General features: G+C 37.2%; 1 protein-coding gene across 2 annotated transcripts in view; it reads right to left on the reverse strand.

Moving 5' to 3' along the window:
- The window catches only part of pacrg (PARK2 co-regulated), a 134,158-nt gene extending 112,536 nt beyond the window's left edge, over window positions 1-21,622 (reverse strand). For both annotated transcript variants that reach the window (XM_067368069.1, XM_067368068.1), the window contains exon 1: window positions 21,422-21,622. In XM_067368069.1, coding sequence (XP_067224170.1) covers window positions 21,422-21,514 — 93 coding nt within the window. In that variant the 5' untranslated portion in view covers window positions 21,515-21,622. The remainder of the gene's footprint in view (window positions 1-21,421) is intronic.
- Window positions 21,623-24,888: the final 3,266 nt, after the last annotated feature.

Here is a 24,888-nt window from a genome sequence, read left to right on the forward strand (position 1 = left end):
ATAAATTTTTCATTGAAGCAAGTTTATTGCAATGATGGAGCCGCAAACTTTACATACGTTTAAAAATCCTACACTCGTTGTCAGTGTTGTAAACACAATGGCGTTTTTCTTCCAGGACAGGGTTTGGCGTCACAGCATTTGTTTCCAAGCGGACCATTAAAGAACGTGACACATGTCTCCTGGACATGCAGTAGAATTCAACCAACCAGATGACGACTTCAAAAATCTGGAAGTGTTTCCAGTTAAGTGTGCCATATGCATCTGGGGCCGTATTCACAAAACATCTTAGGCTTAAAGTAGTTCCTAACTTGCCAACTTAGGAGAAACTCTTAAAAATAATAACGAGTTTACTCGTTCACACTTACAACAAATGATTGAATAGAATAAAAAATATATAATAAGCGTATTTGGTGTGCTGTCCAAGAGGATCGAGGGCTCTGAGCTTGGAATTTAGCCCAAATCCAGAGTTTTTCCCATATCCCGAGCCGAGAGTGAGTAACAGGGTAGTGGCGGGATTTAGAAAACTGTCGAGGAAACTATAGGTGAGTCAGCTCTCATCTGTGTTTATACAGTATAACTCCACTCGAGCTGATTGAATGTACACCTCGGTAACTTTGTTTATAAAACATCATTTGTCGCTTGAATTCTGCATTCTCTCGAGATGCAGACATGGCAACATATTTCTATGATTATATTGCTGACAGAGACTCCTCCCCTATCAGCCAATCACTGTGTACATAGCAACGAGGTCAACCCCTGCCCTTATTCTTAGCTTAAGACTTCTCTCTATCCTTTAGTAAAAGTTGGTATCAGCAGCTTTGTGAATAGGGTGTAAGAGAAAACTCTTAGCTAAAAACTTTTACTGCCATTTAGGAGAACTCTTAGTGGTAAGATAAAACGTTTTATACGGCCCCAGATGTTGAGCCAATAGTCCATGGGTGTGACATCTGAGGCTGAGACTATTCAACAGGTAAGATCATCAATGAAGAGATACTTGAATTGCAGGATTGCTTGATAGTAACAATGGGTTTGACTTACAGATTTCCAGGACACACACATACAAGTGATCAGACAAAGAGACAAGGGATGATGACTTGGAAGACAACTTGATGGAAGTAACAACCAGGGCCACGCACAGGGGGGTGACCCAGTGGCTAGAGCCTCTGCCCTCATTGGCTGATGGCTTTGCCTCATGATACTGCCTCAGTCAGCTGCTGTCTTCTCTTTAAATTGGATATTTGCAACAACTGGATAATTTGTATTAACAAGCATCTTCAAGCATCATCAAAACATCTGGATTATTACACAGACACACACCTGAAACCCCTTGCTGCTAGGGCATATCTAAAGTAGCTGAGGGGGATTTAATTTACTAAATTAAAAAATAATAAATTAAAATGATTTGTCATAAAAATTAAGTATAACATACTTTTTGACAAAAGTAGGCTTGAATATAAATTTGTCACTACAGTGTGGTAATCTATAATTACAAGAAAAGATTATTATATTCTTTAGACAATGGTTTAACATCATTAAAAAAAAAAAAAGCTAACAAGTCTGTTCATTATTTCATTAAGCTACCTAAATGCTCTATAGCTAATTCCATTGAATTGCTGACCTGTGGTTTTTACTTGAGTAATCAGAACAATTAATTGCTGAGGACCAACACCTGAAAAAGCCTGATCATCAAATCCACTCTATCTGCAATTGTTTTAGACCTGCCAGCCTTTGTGATTCACATGGGTGTTTTCTCAGGAGGGAATGGAAGCAATGGCTCCCTTAAAAAAAGAAAGAAAAGAAAAAAGAATAACAAAATAATTGATTGTAAAAAAAAAAAAAAAAAAAAAAAAAAAGTTTAAAAATTAAAAATAATCAAATATATTAAATATTTTTTCATGCATCATATTCCACTGAAGTAACACTATATGAAACCATCACTGGATAAATGCAGGGAGATATAAGAAAACTATATTTCATAATTCCCACTTCAGAAGTCACTTCCCACTTACAAGATTACTTCCCAGTGGTAAACATGACATCAGAGGGCATTCATGTGCAATTTTTACCAAGGAAACTCGTATTTACAATAATTCCGATAGTACGTAAAGGCAGCATAACTACTGTTAGTCCTCAGGTTTTAAAGGCAACCCTCCTTTTCAGCAAAAGAGGAACCAAAGAGTTAAGTGACTTTGCAACAGACGCTCTTTAAAAAAAAAAAAAACCTAATCAAAGGAATTCCTAATCAAAGTAGACACTATTATAAGAGAGAAGTGGGACAATTCCTTATAAATGCACTCAAAGACTGCTCTTCAGAAGAGAAAGCCTTCACTGCAGTTGTGTTTAAAGTCTGATAGATAATACACATGTAAAAAGACTCAAAGAAACAAAAACATTAAGTGAAAGGTTAGAAACATTTATTCAAAGAAGAGATTAAGCAACAGCAAAAGTTGTTTTTTCATTTTTTTGGCTGCCTTGTACAGTAGTTTCCACTGATTTAAGTTATTTTCAAATGTGAAGTTTCAAAATGCTGCAGCAGAAAAGCCACATTCAGTAATTTTTTAAAAAGAAATGAATACTTTTATTTAGCAACAAAGTAGTAAATTAATCAAAAGTGTCAGTAAAAACATTTATAATGTTACAAAAGGTTTCTATTAAAAATAAATGCTGTTCTTTTGAACTTTCAAGTCAAATAATCCTGGGGGGGGGGGGGGGGGGACTCTGCAAAAGATGCTGCAAAAAACGGTTAAAGACATCTGTCTAGCGCATGCTTACATTAAAAAACAATGCAAAGATAGAGTAGTGGAATGGAAAAACTCATTCTGTGTGAATGGCCCCTAAGACATGCTGCTGCTGTACAATATAGTATACATACAGCATACATTACCCATAGCACATCAACACAGGTGGAGCAGGGGAAGGTGGAGAGTTTCTGAAAGCGCACTGCACTGCTACAGCAAATGTTAACCAACTATTTGAAGGTTGAGCATCTGAGCTCATTGCAGCAGAAACCAATTAGCTGTTCCCTATAGAGAATTATGTGATTGCATTGCAAGCAGGTTGAGTTAGGGACCTATTAGCCTGCGCCTCCTAGAGTTTCATGACAGAACTTTGTATTTATTACAGTTGGATGGAAACCAAAGAGTCTGAACCCCACACAAGATGATCTATGAGCCAGTGCACCCTCGAGCAAGACATTTAACCTCAGGTTGCTCCACAAGGACTATCCTTGTAATAAGTGTACCTTAAGTCAATTTGGATGAACAAGCGCCGGCTAAAGGAGAGAAACAGGCTTAGTTTGAGTAATCACAATGTATCACATTACATCCTTTTGTTATTTGGATAACCAACCTCTTCTTTACCTGATCCAATTCATTCACGACTTCCAATAACCAATCCATTACAAAAGGTCAGGTCAACATAATGGCAATGTGCTTCTTATGGATTTTTAAAGAAGAATGTCAGAGAATGGACATTGTGCAGCATATTGGCACGATGTGACTTTTCCAGAGTGTATTGATTTTACCACCGTGTCTCGTCATGTGCTAACAGCATGTGGTGGTCACAAGGCCTTGAGCTAAATAACAGTCCACGACACCTGGTTCATCCTTTGGCTGTGACCCTGAGCCAAGGGCACTCTCTGTCTTCTTGAAACGATTTCACTGTCTGCTAAATCCTCACATATCAATCTTCAGCAACAGGCTCATCAAATTCTAACGCTGCATTTCCTTTTGCTCATTATTGTTTTATTAGCCTTTTACTCGTAGTTCTACTTCCAATTTTTTTTCCCTCCAGGATCCCATTTGCTGTCAAACCTACCTAAAACAAATTGGTTAGTTTTATTTTGTCAACTGAGAATTTATTTTCAAATTTTTATTCTGAAAAGCTGATATTGATGTTTTCCCTTCCTGCCAAATGGTTGTAAGTCGTCTTATCTCCAGAACGGCTAGCATATGTTACGTATTGATTGTCTTTTGTCTGCCTTGCGCTAACCGCTATTGACAAACACATCCAATCATACTTTCCTAAGCCTGCCATCCATAAAGACACAGAATCGAACCCCAATCACAGGTCACAGATGCTATCTAACAGCTTTATCTGAGTCGTGCTCTAACTCTCACCATTTCCTTTCTATGCTGCTGTCACTTATGTCGGTTTCATCTTGGGCTTCACCATCATGCTCACAGAGACACCAAACCTGTTTCTTCTGCCTAAGTTTTGAGGAATGTCCCAGTTGCTCTTTCCCATACAACGGAACTGTATGGGTACTGTCCTTCAAGGTCCAAAAAGCACTATGTTTATATATCATAAAAAAAAAAAAATGAGAACAAGAAGAGAATCATGATGGACAGCAAGGTTTTGCTGTATAATTATTTGTGGCAACAGACATTATCTTCCATGTTTTCATGTATACCTGAGTTTACCCGGATCCCAGATTATCGAGAAAAAAAAAAAAAAAAAAGCTAAATCCATCCATGTTGATTGGATGGAGGAAGATCTGAATGTGAGACTATAGTCAATTAAAACAAAGGGACAGGGTTTAGGCATAATAAATGATTGGAGAAGTTTGGCATACACCACCAGAGAGTTTTTTTTTTTTTTTTAAATGAGATATGCATGGATGAATTGTTCACAGTCAGACCAATAACATGCATTTAGAAGATAGATAGAATAAATTTCCATTACATGTGGACTTGGAATGTCCCTAACTTATGTCTTGTTCCTCACCAAAACCTATTGTACGGCTTCCAAAAACGAATCACACTGATTAATTTTATGATATTATTTTAGCTTTTTAAAACAATACCCATCCACTGTCACTATATAGGAAAAATGCGACCTGCACATTCACATAAATTTCTCTTTATATTCTACAGAAGAATTTTAACAGAGAACCTAATTTAAAAGGGCAACTGTCTTCCAGAGTTCCACTTTTTCTCAACACCAAGGAAAAGGTCACAGAGAGCCAGAAAGTGACACACGCAAACATTCTTCTGAGTTCTGCCCATTATCCATTTATCTTTAAAGCAGCTTTTTCATAACAAGGCGCTTTTGAAGATAAACTATAAAGTGCAGAAGAATCCACAGTTATCTAATTTTAAAGAAAGAAAGCATTTAGAAGTTAGCGTGCATATGCAGTCTCAACAGTCTTAATCCACAGTTTCATGTTGCTGTTTGAAATGTGAAATGCATAAGAAAAGTTCCCAGGGAAAGGGGAGAAAGGTGAAAAATTATGCAGGCAATAACATTTCCAGATGCTATGTGTTCAGACAAGGACCTTCAGAGCAGTGAGTGTATTTGATCAATAGAGCGCTAGTGCTGAAATGCAGCCTTTTGTCTCCCATATACTGTACATTTCTCCATCAGACATGATAAGCAGACCGACGGACGGACGGATGGATGAAGATAGACGGATGAATGGATGGATGAATAGATGAATAGACGGACAGACTGACGACAGACGGATGGATGAAGAGACTAGAAGAGAGACATTGTGGCCTCTCTCCACTCCCACGGCTCTCGGCCCCACCCTGCTTCACACCTCAGACACATGTTAGATTGCTGTTTTTTGGGCTTGGACATCTGGGGCTGGAATCATGAAACAAACATACTTTTTTTTTTTTTTTTTTTCTAATTTAAAGTGCAGAAAACAATTTCTAAGAAACACTGTTGAAAGTGGATCGGACCTAGCACCACAACACACTTGTAGCCAATCAGCAGTATGGGGCGTATATACTCATGATGGAGGAGAGAAAGTGAACAAGAGTTGAAGAAAGACTGAAGAAAGAGAGATGTCTTAAATCCCCAAAGGTAAGATATTTAATGAATTTATCGGTTTGTTTCAAATAGCAAGCATTACAACATAACACTAGCTATATTACATCACTAGTACCAGGAACTTGGACGAGTACTCTGAAGTGACACTGATCAAAAAAACAGTGATCACTAGAGTGAACGCATATTCATGATGTGTTCACTCTAGCTACAACTAGCGAGGCAGAACACACAGATGCAGGACCCATTCACCCACTTCAGGCATCTTTACACAGCTGAGTTAAGCCGGGTCTGCAAACCTAAAATACGCCGGGTCTGACCAACCTCAGCCTCCTCAGCCACTAGTATCAAAGGCGATTCAGATACTGTTTTGGTTCAGTGTAAATGAACGCAAGCTTGTGCCACACTGAACTACGTCATTGTCATGACAATCAAAAGCATGTTAGCTCAGGTGGCGCGAGAATCACAAGGGAAACAAAATATAGACCTTGCTTCATATTGTTTTAGGGAAATTTAAAAAATGTATACTAACAAGAGACCGTTAAATAAGTGTCCTGTACTCACATCGTAAAGTCTCCGTTGGTAATCTTCCTTTGAAGAGGCAGATCACTGCACTGCTACATTTCTCTCAGATATGGTAAATGCTTAACACAATCAGCGTCACTGTAATTGTGCATTGTTATGTTGTATTCCAAAAATCCTCTCTTTGAGGATATTTTCACCCACACATGTTGGTCTGGGGACATCTGCTATCCAGCCTGAAATGCTAATGCTAGCATCAATGTTTGTTTGTTGTGCCAGTGACTTTCTGGCTCTTTGAAAAAAAACTTTCGCCCTCTTTTGCGGTGATGTACCCGGTGTAAAAATTCATAATTTCTTTGTAGCACTTGATCCAAATGTAACAATTTTATTAAGAAATAGAAAATAACTATCAGTAGCACAGAATTATGACAAACATTAAAGTGTGAGATAGCTATAGCACGCAGAGAAAATAAATTTTTTATTTAGAGTTTTATTTCATTGTTTATTATTTGATTATTTTTTAAATTCAATTTGTTAAAACTGTAGTTTTAAAATAGTAATGTTTAAAGCATTGTTTCTCGCTATTTTAATTCCTGTGTAAATGCATTTATGCCGCTTCAGAGATGCATTAAATCTTCTGTGTAAATGTACATTTTTGTGATTTTATGCCGCTACAGAGTTGGATTCTGTGCTGCTTTTTCTGTGTAAAGATGCCTTAGGAAAGAGCGAAAGAAAGACAGAGCACAAATGAATGGGAAAGACCATTACATCTTAAAACAGGTTCTTTTAAAATAACTATTTTAACTTGACATGGCGCATTAAAAACAAAACACTGAGTGATTAACTCCCGTCAAGTCTTTGTGCTTATTATGTTGTTAAATAAAGTTAGAAAACATGCTAAGTATAAATACATATGGCTGGCTGACTATATAAATAAATATGTCCACGAGATATAGACCTTATTTACCAGAGAAACAAGCGCGGCGCCATCTTTAGAAAATTGTCTTTGAACTTCCGTTTTTGCGGTAGTCCATATATTTCTGTGGCATCGCTGATGAAGAATAATTAGCTGGTGAAGTGGATTTACGTGTTGTAGAGTTAATGAAAGTTATCATGAGCATTGTTATGTTTAAAGCAGATGTCTTAACAAATGTCAGGGAATATTTTAAAATGAGCAGTTCATTCATAAATACTTAAGATCGCTGTGGAAATACAAACCGGAACTCAAAAGACAACGAGCGCAGCGCTAAAAAGGGGCGGGGCTACATAAGGTCTATAGCCTACCAAACTTTCATAAGAGGGGGGTCTCTGAGCTTGTGGCCGGTAGCATTCCTGAATTTGAAATTCCGTCCGAGATAGCTCTCCAGTGAGCCATCTCAGAGGACGGCCGAAGGTGGGGTGTAGGATAGGGTTAAGGGTTAGTATTGGTTATAGCACTGTGTAGGAAATCAGCACTGTGATTGAGAGGGGGGGTCATGTGTGTCAGGTGACTTAATGAACCATGCACCATTTTGGAGTTCCCAGTTCCCGCCCTCATTTGGAGATCTCTGGGCTGCAGCTATGCCCTTCTCCAAAAAAGATTTTGAGGTGTTTTTCTTTTAGCAAGTCTTTAGCAATACCCGCCTTTTAATCAAATAACACCAACAAATTTAAAAATTAAGATGTGCTTACATATGTCCATACACATACACCTCAAAACATTAGATTCATCTGCGCTGATGAGCCATGCCGATGCACAACCCATGGAAAAGATAATTACGCAAATAACTGCATTTGCTTGTTTCAAACAGAGATGGTGACAAAGAGGCAAAACTTATGGACAGCAGCTTTATGAACATTTCTGAGAGCTTTGTAAAAAAAAAAAAAAAAAAAAAAAAATCAAGAAATTCACTTAGGAACAATTTTACAAACTTCTTAGAAAACTTCAAAACTTTTTTAACCTATTTCTTAAGAAGACTTTTCTTGAATTCAGCCCCTGGCCTCTCCAGCTCTAGAATAAACTGCAAACAAAAAGCTTGTCAATGAATGCACCTGTAGAAACATCTACTCCTCCCCTCTAGAGATTTTTATTGTGTTTCTACCATCCCTCCCAGAAACATCTTCACGCTGTCTACCCCCAGGCATGGAAAGGATGATACTTTTCCCACTCTAAAGAGAGGTGAAGACACAAAATGTTCTTTCACGCATTCTCTGTGGCAGGATAAATGGGAGAGAAGAGGGTGATATGAGGCCTTGTATTGATTCAGTTTCTATAGCCGCAAATATCTGCCAGCATAATAAGACTGTGTGTTTCAAGATTCACAGCTTTAAAGGCATCAAATGGCCTTGCTGTTATCAGCAAATCATGCTGCTCACCACACAGGCTGGCTATACATCAGCAACTGCATGAACAGACCAGAAAGAGAGGAAAATATTAATAGTTTTAGAGGCAGGTCAGTGGTGTGTTGAAGTGATGCTAAATGTCCAGGAATGTAAGTAGCTGGATTATGGAGGGCCCTTGATGGGGGCTTTGTTTATGACCTGCAGAAAGTAATAAAGTCACCGGCTGTGTCCAAGAGCGAAGGCACCTGCCCTGCTGCCCAGTCAGCCAATGACTTAATAGACAGTATTTTTTTACGAAAGACATTTCAGACATGCTTCCAAGACACCTAATGATGTCATGTCTAATTATCTAATAACTACAATGCTTATTTCTAAGTAGAAATGAAATCATACTTGGAAAAATAAATAAATAAAAATTAAAGATACATGCGTCATTACAGTATATCAGTATATTACAGCATATCAGTGTTTTTTCCTTCTGTCTGCGACCCTATCCAAGTAGATACAACTTCAGCCTGGAGATCTCCAAAGGGAGAGCAGGCCCCCTTTTGGAGCTCCCAGCCGCAGCTATGGCCCTCTCATCCTATAAGAACACATCTGTGACAGAATCAGTCACGACCCATCAGTTGAGAACCACTTCACTTGATCTGACAAACAAGGCTCTTGAAATAAAAGTAGGTTGTGCTGGTAAATTTATACTCTCCTCTTTGAGATCCATAGAACATAACACTCTTGACACTGTACAGTAAACCTCATGCCTACCTGCAGGCAAAATACCAAAAAGCACTTCTCTACCAAACCCTCCTATTCAAAACAATTTACACAGCGAACAAACAGAAAACAAATGAAGGAGAATACAGGATGACATGGAAAAAATATTCCAGTCTGCCTACCTTTCCTTCTCTTTCTTGTGCAATCACAAATAATAATGAAAGGCAGTGTGTTATCAAAAAGACAACACTCAAAGATTAACTGCTGGTGAGTTTGACAGGAGATGTACGTGTATGTAGATCTTACATTTTTTGAAAATCTGTGTGCACACGGAAGTGCATGCAGCACAGACTGGATGACACGCTTTGTTGTATAACGAACTAAGCAGAGCGTTCCCCCGCCTTGCATTTTTAAGCAGACAGAGCGGCATGGGAGATATTAATCGTCTCCCAGTGATGAGCTTGCCATCAGAGAGAGGATGTGACTGTTGGATGAATCAGCCTCTCACTCTTCTACCTCTTACACACATAATGAGCAACACACCTCTAAATGTTTAATGCAGCCAGTAGGATATGTGGGCTGCTGTGTCAATATGATGTAGATTAGCAGCTTTGAAAGCAAAACTGTGTCGATGTGCAGATGATGATAATCTCCACACAATTTACAGACAGCAAGTTATTTCTGCCATGTCCCACATTCCATCAGCCATCCAATTTGAACAGATTTATAACCAAGAATCTTTGCAAAAAATAAAAAAAATAAAGATATAAAGGAATAGTGCACCAAAAAACACTGTCACCATTTGGGGGCCATTTTACTTTTAATTTGATGCTTCTTCACTAATGGAACTTCCATGTCCCACATTTGTTAAACAGAGCTGGCCCAATCAGACAATTTGTCCAATTTGAACAGATTTAAAATCAAGCATCTCTGTAAAAGAATTCTCAGCACAAAGAAATAGTCTGGCAAAAAAATAAAAAATAAAAAAAAAAGAAATATATATATATATATATATATATATATATATATATATATATATATATATAGAGAGAGAGAGAGAGAGAGAGAGAGAGAGAGAGAGAGAAAGAAAAGCAATGCAGTGGAATCCAAAAATCTGAACTGTGCATTCTTACTCAACCTCGTTCCAAATCCATACTATCTTGTTCCATGGAACACAATACTGGTACTGGATGAATTTTTCCCATGCAATTAAAATTAACAGGGAGCTTTCATGCTTCAAAAAAGACACAAAAGGACCATAAAATATCTTAAATTAATCCCAAAAGTATTCCAAAAAAGTCTGTGCACTACAAGCCTTTAGAAGCAGAAAAGGAATAGTTCACCCAAAAATAAAAATTCTATCATTATTTATTCCCTCAGAACAGAACACATTGTCACGTGAGCTACTTTTATGAATCTTTGATGGTGTAATTGTTTTTTTGCTTTTTTTTTTTGTTTATTTTTTGATGCTTAAAGGTGCTCTAGAATTAAAAATTTAATTTATTTTGGCATAGTTAAATAACAAGAGTTCAGTACATGGAAATGACATAAAGTGAGTCTCAAACTCCATTGTTTCCTCCTTCTTGTGTAAATCTCATTTGTTTAAAAGACCTCCGAAGAACAGGCGAATCTCAACATAACACCAACTGTTACGTAACAGTCGGGATCATTAATATGTATGTACGCCCCCAATATTTGCATATGCCAGCTCATGTTCAAGCATTAGACAAGGGCAGCTAGTATTAACGTCTGGATGTGCACAGCTGAATCATCAGACTAGGTAAGCAAGCAAGAACAATAGTGAAAAATGGCAGATGGAGCAATAATAACTGACATGATTCATGATACCATGATATTTTTAGTGATATTTGTAAATTGTCTTTCTAAATGTTTCGTTAGCATGTTGCTAATGTACTGTTAAAGGAACACTCCACTTTTTTTGAAAATAGGCTCATTTTCCAACTCCCCTAGAGTTAAACAGTTGAGTTTTACCGTTTTCGAATCCATTCAGCCGATCTCCGGTTCTGGCGGTACCACTTTTAGCATAGCTTAGCATAGTTCATTGAATCTGATTAGACCGTTAGCATCACGCTTAAAAATGACCAAAGAGTTTTGATATTTTTCCTATTTAAAACTCGACTCTTCTGTAGTTAAATCGTGTACTAAGACCGACAGAAAATGAAAAGTTGAGATTTTCTAGGCTGATATGGCTAGGAACTATACTCTCATTCCAGCGTAATAATCAAGGAACTTTGCTGCCGTTCCATGGCTGCAGCAGGCGCAATGATATTGCGCAGCGTCTCTCACATACGTCTCCATGGTTGCAAGGCACGTTCCCTGTTCAAGCAGGGGCTCACAGGCGCTGCTTAATATCATTGCGCCTGCTGCAGCCATGGAACGGCAGCAAAGGTCCTTGATTATTACGCCTGAATGAGAGTATAGTTCCTAGCCATATCAGCCTAGAAGGTCACAACTTTTTATTTTCTGTCTGTCTTAATACACGATTTAACTAAAGAAGAGTCAAGTTTTAAATAGGAAAAATATCAAAACTCCTTGGTCATTTTTAAGCGTGATGCTAACGGTCTAATCAGATTCAATGAACTATGCTAAGCTATGCTAAAAGTGGTACCGCCAGAACCGGAGATCGGCTGAATGGATTCGAAAACGATAAAACTCAACTGTTTAACTCTAGGGGAGTTGGAAAATGAGCCTATTTTCAAAAAAAGTGGAGTGTTCCTTTAAATGTGGTCAAAGTTACCATTGTTTATTACTGTGTTCACGGAGACAAGACTGTCGTTATTTTCATTTTTAAAACACTTGCAGTCTGTATAATCCATAAACACAACTTCATTCTTTATAAATCTCTCCAACAGTGTGTAATGTTAGCTTTAGCCACGGATCATACTATCAAACTCATTCAGAATCAAATGTAAACATCCAAATAAATACCATACTTAAGTGATTAGACATGCTGCATGACGAACACTTTGTAAAGATCCATTTTGAGGGTTATATTAGCTGTGTGAACTTTGTTTATGCTGTTTAAGGCAAGCACGAGCTCCGGGGGAGGGGAGCACGAGATTTAAAGGGGCCGTGCAGCCTGAATCTGCGCATATTTAATGATGCCCCAAAATAGGCAATTAAAAAAATGAATTAAAAAAAATCTATGGGGTATTTTGAGCTGATACTTCACAGACACATTCAGGGGACACCTTAGACTTATATTGCATCTTTTAAAAAGAAGTTCTACGGCACCTTTAAAAAAGCCACTGGTCACCATCTAAAGGCTAAAACTGGTCTTTTTTTATAGTACTGAGTAGGGGTGACCCTAAATAGTTGACGATTCGACGCTTTGATAGGAGGAGCCTGATTCAACTACCAATCTCACAGTCGAATCTTCACAGAGGTGTTATAATATGAGGATCATGCCATTTTGGCTATATGGGGGTGCTTCAATATCTGATTTCACATAGAACTAGCGGTTTTCTCCCAGTAAGCTAATATACAGCCTATTATGATAATGCTGTAAATGAAAATGTGAATGGAAAGAAGCTTTTAATAAATATTTTTAACGCGCATGAATAAATCCAACACTTTCCTTGATTCGTGACCGTCTTGGCGGCAGGGATTTAAATCGTTAACAATGTCAAATTGGCATAAGAAAATCTAAAGTGTGGATGCACTTTGAAAAGGTAAAAGATGATGCAACAAAAGTGAGATGCAAACTGTGCTTACAGCTATTGTCCTACCACTCAACAACATCGAACATGGCCTTACACTTAAAACGGGTAAGTTTCTTACCAATAAGATTCTGGGCAAGCACAGGACCGTCCACTCTTTTATTTATAATATGGCTCTATTAATTAATTTATGAACAGCATACGACGTTGGGACTTATAAGATATATTCCTCTCTCTAGATCCAGATTGTCCAGAAGTATCAGATTGATGATGACAGTTCATCATCTAGTAGTTCTGGAACAGCGCCAAAGCTCACTCAAAAAAAGAGACCGCTGCTGTCCGAGAAGAGGAAAAGAGAAATCACAGACAAAATTGCAGAGTTTGTTGCATTTGACATGAGGTCAGTGAACATTGTGGAAGGCGAAGGTTTTAAAGAATTAATGCGCACACTTGAGCCAGGATACACCATTCCCAAAAGAGAGACGGTTATGCATGCGGTGGATGTGAAATACACATCCATACGGGCGGAGGTTTCCAGGTTAATAAACCATTGCAAAGCAATCAGCCTCACCACAGATATTTGGACCTCGCTGCAAATGGAGGCATATCTGACAGTTATGGCCCACTTTATTACTGAAGACTGGTGACTGGAAAATTTTGTGTTAGAAACAAAAAAATGGAGGAAAGTCATACAGCAGAACACATTACACAAACACTGAAAGAGGTCATTTCTGATTGGGACATTCCAGGTACTAAAATAGTTTCTGTTGTCCATGAAAATACAACAAATATGGTTACATGCACCAATCAACTGGCCCAGGACCCATCGTGGGGAACTGTAAAGGGAGTCCGCTGTGCAGGGCAAACACTACAATTGTGCATAAACAGCACATTCAAGAATGATCCCATGTGTCGCACTGTTGCTGCTGCGAGGCGCCTTGTTTCACACTTCAAAAAAAAGGCAAAGGCCACCACAGCACTTGCAGAAAAACAAAGAGAACAGAATGTCGCCGAGCATAAACTTTCTTTTTTCACGGATGAGCAAAGGAATGAGGCGTATACTGTAGTGGAAAATCTGGCTGAGAGTCTAGCTGACAGGCCTGTACAGGAGGTAGGCGAGGACAGTGACTTGGTGGAGGAGTGTGACCTGCAGGCCCTTCAAAACAAAGAGAGTAGTGTCGATGCTGTTGTCCAGTGATGAAGAGGAGCAACAGTCAGAGAACAGTGAGATGAGGGCTTATTTAAAGGACACCACAAAAAGCAATACAGGACCGCTGCAATGGTGGAAAAAGAACGAGGAGAGATACCCAAAGCTGTCCAGAGCCGCAAAAAGGATCCACAGCATCCCATCTACCTCACACCATCAGAAAGGATGGATTTATCATCAGTAAAACCAGGAGCACACTTCTGCCTGCCAACGTTAACAAGTTGGTTTTCAAGTGATTTCAAAACGTTTCAGCCGACAAATTTGATTTTTCGATGCTGTGATTACGTTTAGCTAAAAAGATTGCCACTCCAGTTTAGCGTTTATTGTTGTCTCTGCAGATAAAAATACAGAGTTGGCAATTCTGGCTATACTTTCATTATTTTAATAATTTCTTTATATTTATTTTATGTATTGATCACTCAGGGCTATCTAATTTAACTATTTGTGGCTTATGTTTTGAATATATGTTCCCCTGCACTTTAGGCATTTTGCACACATTTGTTTAGCACCTTGTGACTTGATTCTGATTTATTTCGTTTTGTATTTTTATTTATTAGAAAGGTATATTCTGTTCTAATTTAATTCTGTAATTTTTTTTTTTATTATTATTGTTTTCGGTGCGACAATGTTGCGCTGTATTTAAGAGCATGCTCGCACAAGCAATTTAGCCGATTTAATTTGATTTGCAAACATGTGAAATGCAAATCCTTATTTATTTGTTATTTTTTAGGTGTATATATATCCAAAATGTTAGAATCAGTTTCCGAGTTGTTTCTGTGTGCGAAGGGAAATAAAAGTTGTCTTAAGCCCTGGGTACAATGCACGATTTTTGGCTGTTTGAAATCGTGGCGATTTCTGTGATTGTGACTCTTAATCGGTGGTCCTATGTCATACAGTGAGAGAGGTTTAAAGACCAAAGATAGCCTACGATAGTTTTCTGACAGTGTCAGAAATTCAGCATGATCAACGCACAGTGTGTTTGCTGCTATGACCCACGTCTACTGACCAGCCAATAAAAATGTGACATGAAATCAAAGCGACATGGCTCTAAAACATAAAACTGCTTACCTCAAGCTCTTTACCCTTCTTCTTTCACCATTTCTTTTTTATTTTCACCACGCATAAAAACTACAACTGCCAAAGTGTGATTCTACATGGTATTTTTGTTAACCACTAGCGCATGCTGATGACGTTTTATTCTTCTATAGAAACTTGCATCATAGCCTAGGAGTCAATGGGTGTCATCATCATACAGTTTACATGCATGTCGTGCCCGAGTTCAATGGATCCATGTCGCAGTGTGATTTGTAATGATCCTAAAGGATTTACCCACTTGTTTCAGCTCAAAATACAGCACAGATCATTTATTATACCATGTTGCAAATGCCAATTTTTGAGTGGAAGGAAAAGCATGCTGTTTTCGTGCATGTATCTTTAAATGTAAATGAGCTGCTGCTCCCCATCCCAATTTCCAGAAGAGGGCGGAGCCTGTACAGTTTGTGCCTTAAATACTCTGCCAAAGACTAACAAAACATATTTGGTTTTGATTATCATCTCTATAGTGGCCAAGCTTTGACACTGCAGTGCTCTCATCTCAGTTATTATTTGCATGAGTTTTAAAGGCATAACAGTTTAAACTTCTTATAGTTTTCTGAGCGCACACATGCAAAGTACATGCACAGAAAGCTGTCCTGTGAGTATTAAACTGATTTCTCTATCACGTCTTATTGCACTTAAACTGTCAAATACACACAAGCTTAAGACAAAATCACACCAAGTTCACAGACACAGTCGGTTATGTCTATGAACGTAAACAGCAGGGAAAGAAATTGCATGTGTACATTAGATCTGTGTATTAAAGTGAAAGCAGCATAACTCCCACTGTATATGCTGTTAATATGAACCAAACAACAAAAGAAAATCAGAAAATCACTCACTGCTCTTGAACTTTAGTAGCTTTAATAATAATATATTTCTTACTTGATCTCTTACTTTACTTACACAGCGAGCTTGAGCAGGGAGTTCTTTGGCGTGAGTGAGCAGGAGTAAGTATTCTGATTAATTAGTTTGTATAGTATTTTAAAATGTAACGACAGTACGCCATATTAAGCTAATCTCCCCGATTGCCTGCGAGCTTCTCCTCCTGTCTGTACGGTAATTTCTCTACTGTGCGACAGAGAGTCGAGTGGTTATGATGCAATCGTTAGCCGGTCGACTTCCTTGGGCACTGGAATCAACAGACTAGGTAAGCAAGCAAGAACAATAGCGAAAAATGGCAGATGGAGCGATAATAACTGACATGATCCATGATATCATGATATTTTTAGTGATATTTGTAAATTGTCTTTCTAAATGTTTCATTAGCATTTTGCTAATGTACTGTTAAATGTGGTTAAAGTTACCATCGTTTCTTACTGTATTCACGGAGATAAGAGCCATCGCTATTTTCATTATTAAACACTTGCAGTCTGTATAATGCAAAACACAACTTCATTCTTTATAAATCTCTCCAACAGTGTAGCATTAGCCGTTAGCCACGGAGCAAAGCCTCAAACAAATTCAGAATCAAATGTACACATCCAAATAAATACCATACTTACGCGATTAGACATGCTGCATGACGAACACTTTGTAAAGATCCATTTGAGGGTTATATTAGCTGTGTAAACTTTGTTTATGCACTTTTCAACGCAAGCACGAGCTCCGTGGGCGTGGAGCACAAGAATTAAAGGGCCAGCAGCCCTGAATCGGCTCATTTATAATGATGCCCCAAAATAGGCAGTTAAAAAAATGAATTAAAAAAAAATCTATGGGGTATTTTGAGCTGAAACTTCACAGACACATTCAGGGGACACCTTAGATTTATATTACATCTTTTTTTTAAAGTTCTAGGGCACCTTTAACATAGGAAAGAAAATCATTCAGGTTTGGACTGAAGTGAGGTTGAGCAAATGCTAACAGAATTTTAGTTTTTGGTCAAACTATCCCTTTAATATTTTGATGTCAAATTTAACACAATATTTTACTGTCAAAACTTTTTTCATGACAACTCTGTGCCCTAAGAGATTAAGTCTGAGGAAAACTGTATGGTCCAAAATATATCTGCATATTCTGAGCAGAACAATGAGCAAACAAAACAGTTGTTTGGCTCCAGGAAAGACTTATAATTTAAATTTAGGGTAAGTTGGTTGTCATACTGATGTGAGTTGATGGCTATAATGAAGAACATTCATAAATTAACAGACATGCCCTCATCAACACTCAGCATCTCCTGTGAGGGACTACAGTTTAGATCACAACCTTAATTAGCACATGGGGGGAATTTAGGTCAGTTTAAGCACAGGAGTGAGGGTTTAGCCATGAGTTAAGGAGGGTAATTAATTAGTCACATACAGATGTTAAACAGGCTCATTAGTGAAGTGACTGTGGGCTAAATGACATGTGTGTGTCTGTGCGTGTGTTAGTTGAGAACATAAATACACATAGCCTAATAAATGAACACAATCCATGTTGTGAAATAGTTCATTTTATGGTGTGTGGCTGTAACAAATGCAGCTCTAGTAGAACACAAAACCAGGGCCTCCATGAATGTAATTTTTATATAATCTATCAGATTACTTCTTTAATACATCATTTTGTCCTCCTTATGTTTGAAAATGCTAACTATTGCACAGGTTCAGTCCAAAATAAGAAAATACTATCTTTCAACAGGGCGATAAGAGCTGCCAGTTTAAACTGATGGGCTTTTATACTTGTTACGGGTATCTAATATATCTTCATCTCTGGCCAACTAGTAGACGCTATCAAGAGATGAGCCCATTTTAGTCAATTATACCCCAGCCTGCACTGATGGAGGTGATGTCGTGGGGCATGAGAATGATGGGTAACTGTCAGCTGTGTGGTGAATAATGGGAACCACATTGTAATGAAATATGTATAAAACAAGCAGAAAGGCAATTTTAAAGTGACTGATTGTTTTGTGGATGCTAGTAAAGGAAAGGAAAAGAAGAAAAAAAAAAGAGAAGAAGAACAATTCTGCAAATAATGACCAACCTGGTCAAGTTAACAAATTAAATTAACGACTTTGTAGATTACAAAATTAAAATGGTGACATCAACTATTGTGATTAAAGCTAAATGACTTGATACCCAGTCTGAGGGCTTTTCATAATGAACTTAAATCTTTTTTGCTCATTTTCTGACTAACTGCAGCTAATAGCATCCCATGATTCCCATCTGACTCTAAAGAGAATAATTCTGATAACTGCTAATTGTTAGATTAAAACTGCTAATGACTGATGTTAAAATTATATCACACACAAGTCTGAATCCGTTTATAAATGTGACCTGTGACTGTACGAAACAATTAATGGTCTCATACGAATGGTGAGTGACATTAACCCAGTCACAAACAGGCACTAAACCATTAACACATAGTCACATTAATAGAAGCAGAAGAACATTAATACACATCATTAGTATTAAGCCATTAACACAACGAATCATTCTATTTTTGTAATCGTTACATGAGAGACTGACTGACAATAGTGTAAGCAAAGGGAAGGAAGTAAGGAACATTTTATTTTAAACATCTCTTCACAACCATTAAAGGGTTAGTTCACCCAAAAATGAAAATATTGTCATTAATTACTCACCCTCATGCCGTTCCACACCCGTAAGGCCTTCATTCGTCTTCGGAACACAAATTAAGATATTTTTGTTGAAATCCGATGGCTCAGTGAGGCTTGAATAGCCAGCAATGACATTTCATCTCTCAAGATCCATTAAAGTACTAAAAACATATTTAAATCAGTTTATGTAAGTACAGTGGTTCAATATTAATATTATAAAGCGACGAGAATATTTTTGGTGCGCCAAAAAAACAAGATTTAAAAATACTGCTTCATTAAGTTTCAGAGCGTTATGAATCTTTTGTGTCGAATCATGATTCGGTTCATGTGTCAAACCACCAAACTGCTGAAATTATGTGACTTTGGCGCTCTGAAACGCTGATTCGACACAAAAGATTCATTTCATAATGCTCCGAAGCTTCCTGAAGCAGTGTTTTAAAGTCAGCCATCATTATATAAGTTGTTATTTTGTTTTTTTGGTGCTCCAAAAATATTCTCGTTGCTTTATAATATATATATCTAACCACTGTACTCACATGAACTAATTTAAATATGTTTTTAGTATATTAATGGATCTTGAGAGAGAAAATGTCATTGCTGGCAATGGAGGCCTCAGGCTGCATTCACACGGGGCGCCGGCGTTAACTAGTGATGGGCGATTTCGAAACACTGCTTCATGAAGCTCCGAAGCTTCATCTTTTTGTTTCGAATCAGTGATTCGGAGCGTGTATCAAACTACCAAAGTCACGTGATTTTAGTAAACCAGGCTTCATCACGTCATCACTGTTTCGAAACAGTTCGAAATTTCAATGGTTCACCAACAGAGGGCGATGATAAAGTGAGCCCATGAATCATGCAGATTCACTGAGAACTATTGAACAAGTGTCTAGGGCTTTACCCTATGGTTTTACCTGATCTCCGATCAGTTTTATACAGTTGTACATGTTTTAATTTTACATTAGAATAATTAAAATGAATAATGGTAGTTATTAATCTCTTATTGGCCTGTTTAGCTTGAGCCATGGAACAGAGAAACAAGCCTTTAAAATTGATAAAAGAACACATATTATACAGACACTCTATATTTAATCTTATTAGATGATTAGTTAATTCCATTTAATTGATTTTACTTTAAATAAAACTTTTGCAATACATTTGTTAAAGTGTATTTTAATGCATGTTTGGCCTGAGTTTTGTTGCATTTGCATTGCTCTGACCACTAGGGGTCACCGTGGAGACGGGTGTCAGATTGTTTCGAAGCCTCGAATCATTACGGCACATTTGATTCAGCTGCTTCAGTGTTTCATGAAGCCTCGATCTGCCCATCACTAGCGTTAACGCTTCTCGTTTACTTTGAATGGGTGACGTCATGCGTTGCCGAACTGAATTGTGGGTTCCGTCGCGTCGCGTCGCTTCACTCGCGTTGCAAGCGGCAGAAGTTGAAGATTTCTCAACTTTTCAAGCGCCAAAGCAGGCGTCATCCAATCAGATCGCCCTATGCAAATACCCTAGAGCAGTCGCAGCCAACTGCGTTCGTGCAACACCGGAAAGTAATGTGATTGGCTGTAATCACTATAACGGTTACGTCAGCACAAGCTTCAGACACGCCCTCCGTCAAGCGTTGACGCTGACGCCCCTTGTGAATGCAGCGTCACTGAGCCATCGGACTTCAACAAAAATATCTGAATTTGCGTTTCGAAGATGAATGAAGGTCTTACGGGTGTGGAACGGCATGAGGGTGAGAAATAAATTACAGAATTTTCATTTTTGGGTGAACTAACCCTTTAAAATGAGAGGATCATTCATGTGATAGATTATACTTTCAATTAAACATTTGCCATGGGCTGATTTTATGCATGTTTGGCCTAAAGTTTTGTTGCATTTCCACTGTTCTGAAGCAGGCGTTACCAGCATGTGGTGATTCAAACGCTTCCAAAATGTGAATCATTTTGCGAAGCAATTGGTTCAATAGATTCAAAGCTTTGAAAAGCTTCTTTTCTCCCATCAAAAGTTACGTAACGTTACGCAATTCCCCTCAAACTCGCGCCAAATTTCAATGTAGATATACACAGATCATCTAGTAAGCAGAAATCAGATATTTACCTTAAACAAATTAGAGGAAGAATTAATTAAAGGAAATAGTAATAATTGATGCTCGAAGGAAGCTCTTCCACAACAGCCATGATTAACAGCAGTTGGCGACAAGTCACAAGACGACTCTTCATGTTGAAGCCAATCATGTTGATGGATAAGTAAATTTAAACCACTTTTAAACCACTTAAATTGTATATAAAAAAAATAGTATATAAAAAAAGTACTTAATTACAGAAACAGTATTTGTGATTCGTTAAGAGGTTCCGAAATCGGTGATCCACTGATCCATCAAAAGACAAGATTCACTTGTCGTGAACCGAGTCACTAAGATGAATCAAAATCACTTGCAACGTTTGAATCGTTTGAATAACATTGCTGTTGTTATGTATTCATCTGCGTTCATTATCACAAGTGACCTGTCTATGTTTAGCGTTATTTTAAATAAAATAAAATACTTTAAGAACAAATCAACCATGTACTTACCACTGAATTCTTCATGGTGGATTTCACCGTAAATCCCTCAGTTTTCAGTTCTCTTTTAACCAAAGGTTCAAAGGCTCTCATTTTCGTACACATCACAGCACAGTTTCAGTTTAAAAAGATCAATACAATTAATAGAATAAAACTGCAAGGAGAACACCTGCTAACTCATTGGTGTCGCATTAGTGCTCATCTGTTTGGGTTGCCAAGGACTCACTTGTGGACGCGCTGCGGTTGCTATGGAGGGTAAAAAGAAACCCGGATGTTCATCTTGCTATGGAAACAACACGCGCTCCTTTGTCGTTTATCAAACGTCATTAAAATGAAAGGGAGATGGGAAATTATAGTGTAGCAAAATGATAATCAATACTGGAAAGCGTTATTATGTTCCAGTGATATATTTGAGTGCATACGGCATAGATTTCCTCAGTACATCCATCTTTTATTCAGTCTAATTAGATTTTTGTTTTTCCAATAAATATTTTAAGGGTTATTGGTTTGCCTCACATTTGTATTTTTTTAAAAGTAAATATGTGAGACCAGTAGCATGTAACATCCTTATATATATGCACAGGACATTTTTAAAGGTCTAATGAGTTTACACCCTAGAGTTGTGGTTCTTAACCTTTTTGACAGTAAGTTTTGTTATTTAACTTAAATATAATTGCAGCCAGTCACCACATGTTTTGAAAAATAAAGAATGAAATGTAATCTACAGTAAAGATTATTGTATATTACAGTCTTCTGATGTTATACTGACAAAAAAATAAATAAAATTAAACCACTCTTTGTACACTAAATAAATATTATAATTTTTATTAAAATAAATGTTCCTCTTTTTTTTAAAGAAGTCTCTTAGGCTTACAACATTGCATTTATTTAATAAAAAATACAGCAAAAACAGTAATATTGTGAAATATTATTACAAATTAAAAGAACTTTTCTATTTGAAAATGTAATTTATTCATATGATGGCAAAGCTGAGCATCATACTTCAGTCTTCCGTGTCACGTGATCCTTCAGAAATAATTCTTATATGCTGATTTGCTGCTCAGGTAACATTTCTTATTATTATCAATATTGAAAACAGTTTTGCAGGTTAACATTTTTGTGAAAATGGTGATACTTTTTTCAGGATTCTTTGATGAATAGAAATTTCAATGAACAGCATTTATTTGCATTTATTAAACTGATTTATTAAAGTCCCCCGGGGTGAAAATCAAGTTTTTAATGTTGTTTGTCTATCTGGTGTTTTTTACATGGTTTAAGACAAACCATGTGCAAATTCATAAGTCAACATCATCGCTGAGTATTTTCTCTTTAAAAATGCAGTAAACCAAAGACATTCTCAAACCCGCGGTTTGAAATCGCTGGTGTTTCGGGCGTCACAAACTTCTAACCAATCACATCAATGTGCCTGTGGGCTTGAGCATATCATTAACTGACAAGGAGTCTCAAAAGAAGGTTATCCCGGTATAGCTATTTTTCTGTTGATATGAAAAATCAGGTATATTTAGCAATATGGCGGGTGTATGGTGCATATTATGATGTTATGATGAACTATATGCCTTTCTCCACATTCTGGAGAAAGTTTGTGTAACATTGGAAACATGGTTTTAGAAACACATTATTAGCTGTTTGATAACAGTCAAGCAAACGCTAATCATATTAATTACAGTTATGTGTCCGACGTAGTAAAAAGCGTTACCAGTGTGTAGCGTTTACCTTAGTAAGTTGACGATAGGGATGGGCAGATAGATATGAAGTATCGATATATCGATACTGACGTTAAGTATTGAAAGTATCGATACTCAAATTAAAATATCGATACTAAGGTTTTTTTTTTTTTTTTTTACCAGTCATTTTGTTTATTTAACAATAAATTTAATGCATACAACATGCATTGAATTGGACAAATGTTAGCGATGTTAGCGAATAATTTGTTGTAAAAGTATTTTCCTGCTCATCTGAACATGCAAATGCTGCAAGTCAGAACCAATCAATCACAGAGAGCGTTCGCTCACTGCCGACACTACATTCAAACAGGGCTGCGTTTAGTATCGTAAGAAACCATTGATGCTTTTGGGAAACGCAGCCTAGAACAATGCTGAACAGAAGACAGAAAAATATAATAATATTATGATTAGTTATTTCACAATAAAAAAATGAAATAGTTGCCTATAGTTTGTGCAATTACATTTATTTAAATTGAACATTTAAAGTTCATATTGATGTTCAGTCAAAATACAAATGTTTCATTTTATGGGTGCAATGTCTGTCACTGGCAGCTTATGAAAATTAACCATTACTGCAGTGAACATAGCATTTTAGGCTTATTTGTAGATTTTCCATGGTTTACCAAGTAAACATTTTCACCATGTGTAAACAAAAATATAATAAACTGCAATTAAGGCATATTGAATGTTAAAATGCCTTTCAAATATAATGTTAAGTGGGTATCATAACCCATTGTACTCTTAGTAATTGTTAAAATCTATAAGTTCATATTAGAGGTATCGTATCAGTAGCATTATCGGCGATATTGGCCTTGAAAGTATCGGTATCGTATCGAAAACAAAATAAGTGGTATCGCCCATCCCTAGTTGACGAGTGGATCAGGTCTGAGCTCGTTGAGTGAGTGGAGGCGGGGCTAATTAGCATATTCATAGATCCGCGTATATTAAATGAGGCAAGGGTGTAGTAATGCTGCGTTCACGTCACCTCGTATTTACTGGATTCTTAAAATGACAACACGTGACATTAAATTCGGAATTATGCGTTTCCATGGCACCACTATCAATGCCTAAATTAATCTACAGCGGTCAGGTGGTACAGCGGCCACGTGGTACATGTGGGAGCTTTCAGAAAACTCCCAGCTTACAAGCCGTAATTACGAGCTCTATGAGGACGTGAATGCTTTTTACAAGCAGGAATCTCGTAACTACAGGAATTACGAGGCCGCGTGAACGCACCTTTACATTCAAGTCGTTTTAAGGCAAAAAACAAATTTAAATATGTAATTTTGGTGATCAAATATGAGTTTTAAGGGATCAAATTATTATTGACTACAGGGGGACTTTAAATTTATTAAATAGAAATATTTTGTAACATTATAAATGCACTCCCTGATCAATTTAATGTATCCTTGATAAATAAAAGTATCTCTTTTTTAATCTTATTACAAATGTTTGAATGGTATCAAAAGCAGCAAAAACTGTTTTTAGCATTGATATGTTTCTTGAGCAGTGAATCCGCATATTAGAAGGATTTCTGAAGGATCATGTGACACTGAAAACTGGATTAAAGGCTGCTGAAAATTGCCATCACAGGAATAAATTAAATTTTTAAATGAATTAAAATAGAAAAATATATATATTTTAAATTGTAATAATATTTCACAATTTTACTGTTTTTACAGTATTTTTGATCAAATAAATGCAGCCTTGGTGAGCAAGAGACTTCTTTCGAAA

The sequence above is a fragment of the Chanodichthys erythropterus genome, chromosome 18 (genome assembly GCF_024489055.1).
Source record: "Chanodichthys erythropterus isolate Z2021 chromosome 18, ASM2448905v1, whole genome shotgun sequence".
NCBI lineage: Eukaryota > Metazoa > Chordata > Actinopteri > Cypriniformes > Xenocyprididae > Chanodichthys > Chanodichthys erythropterus.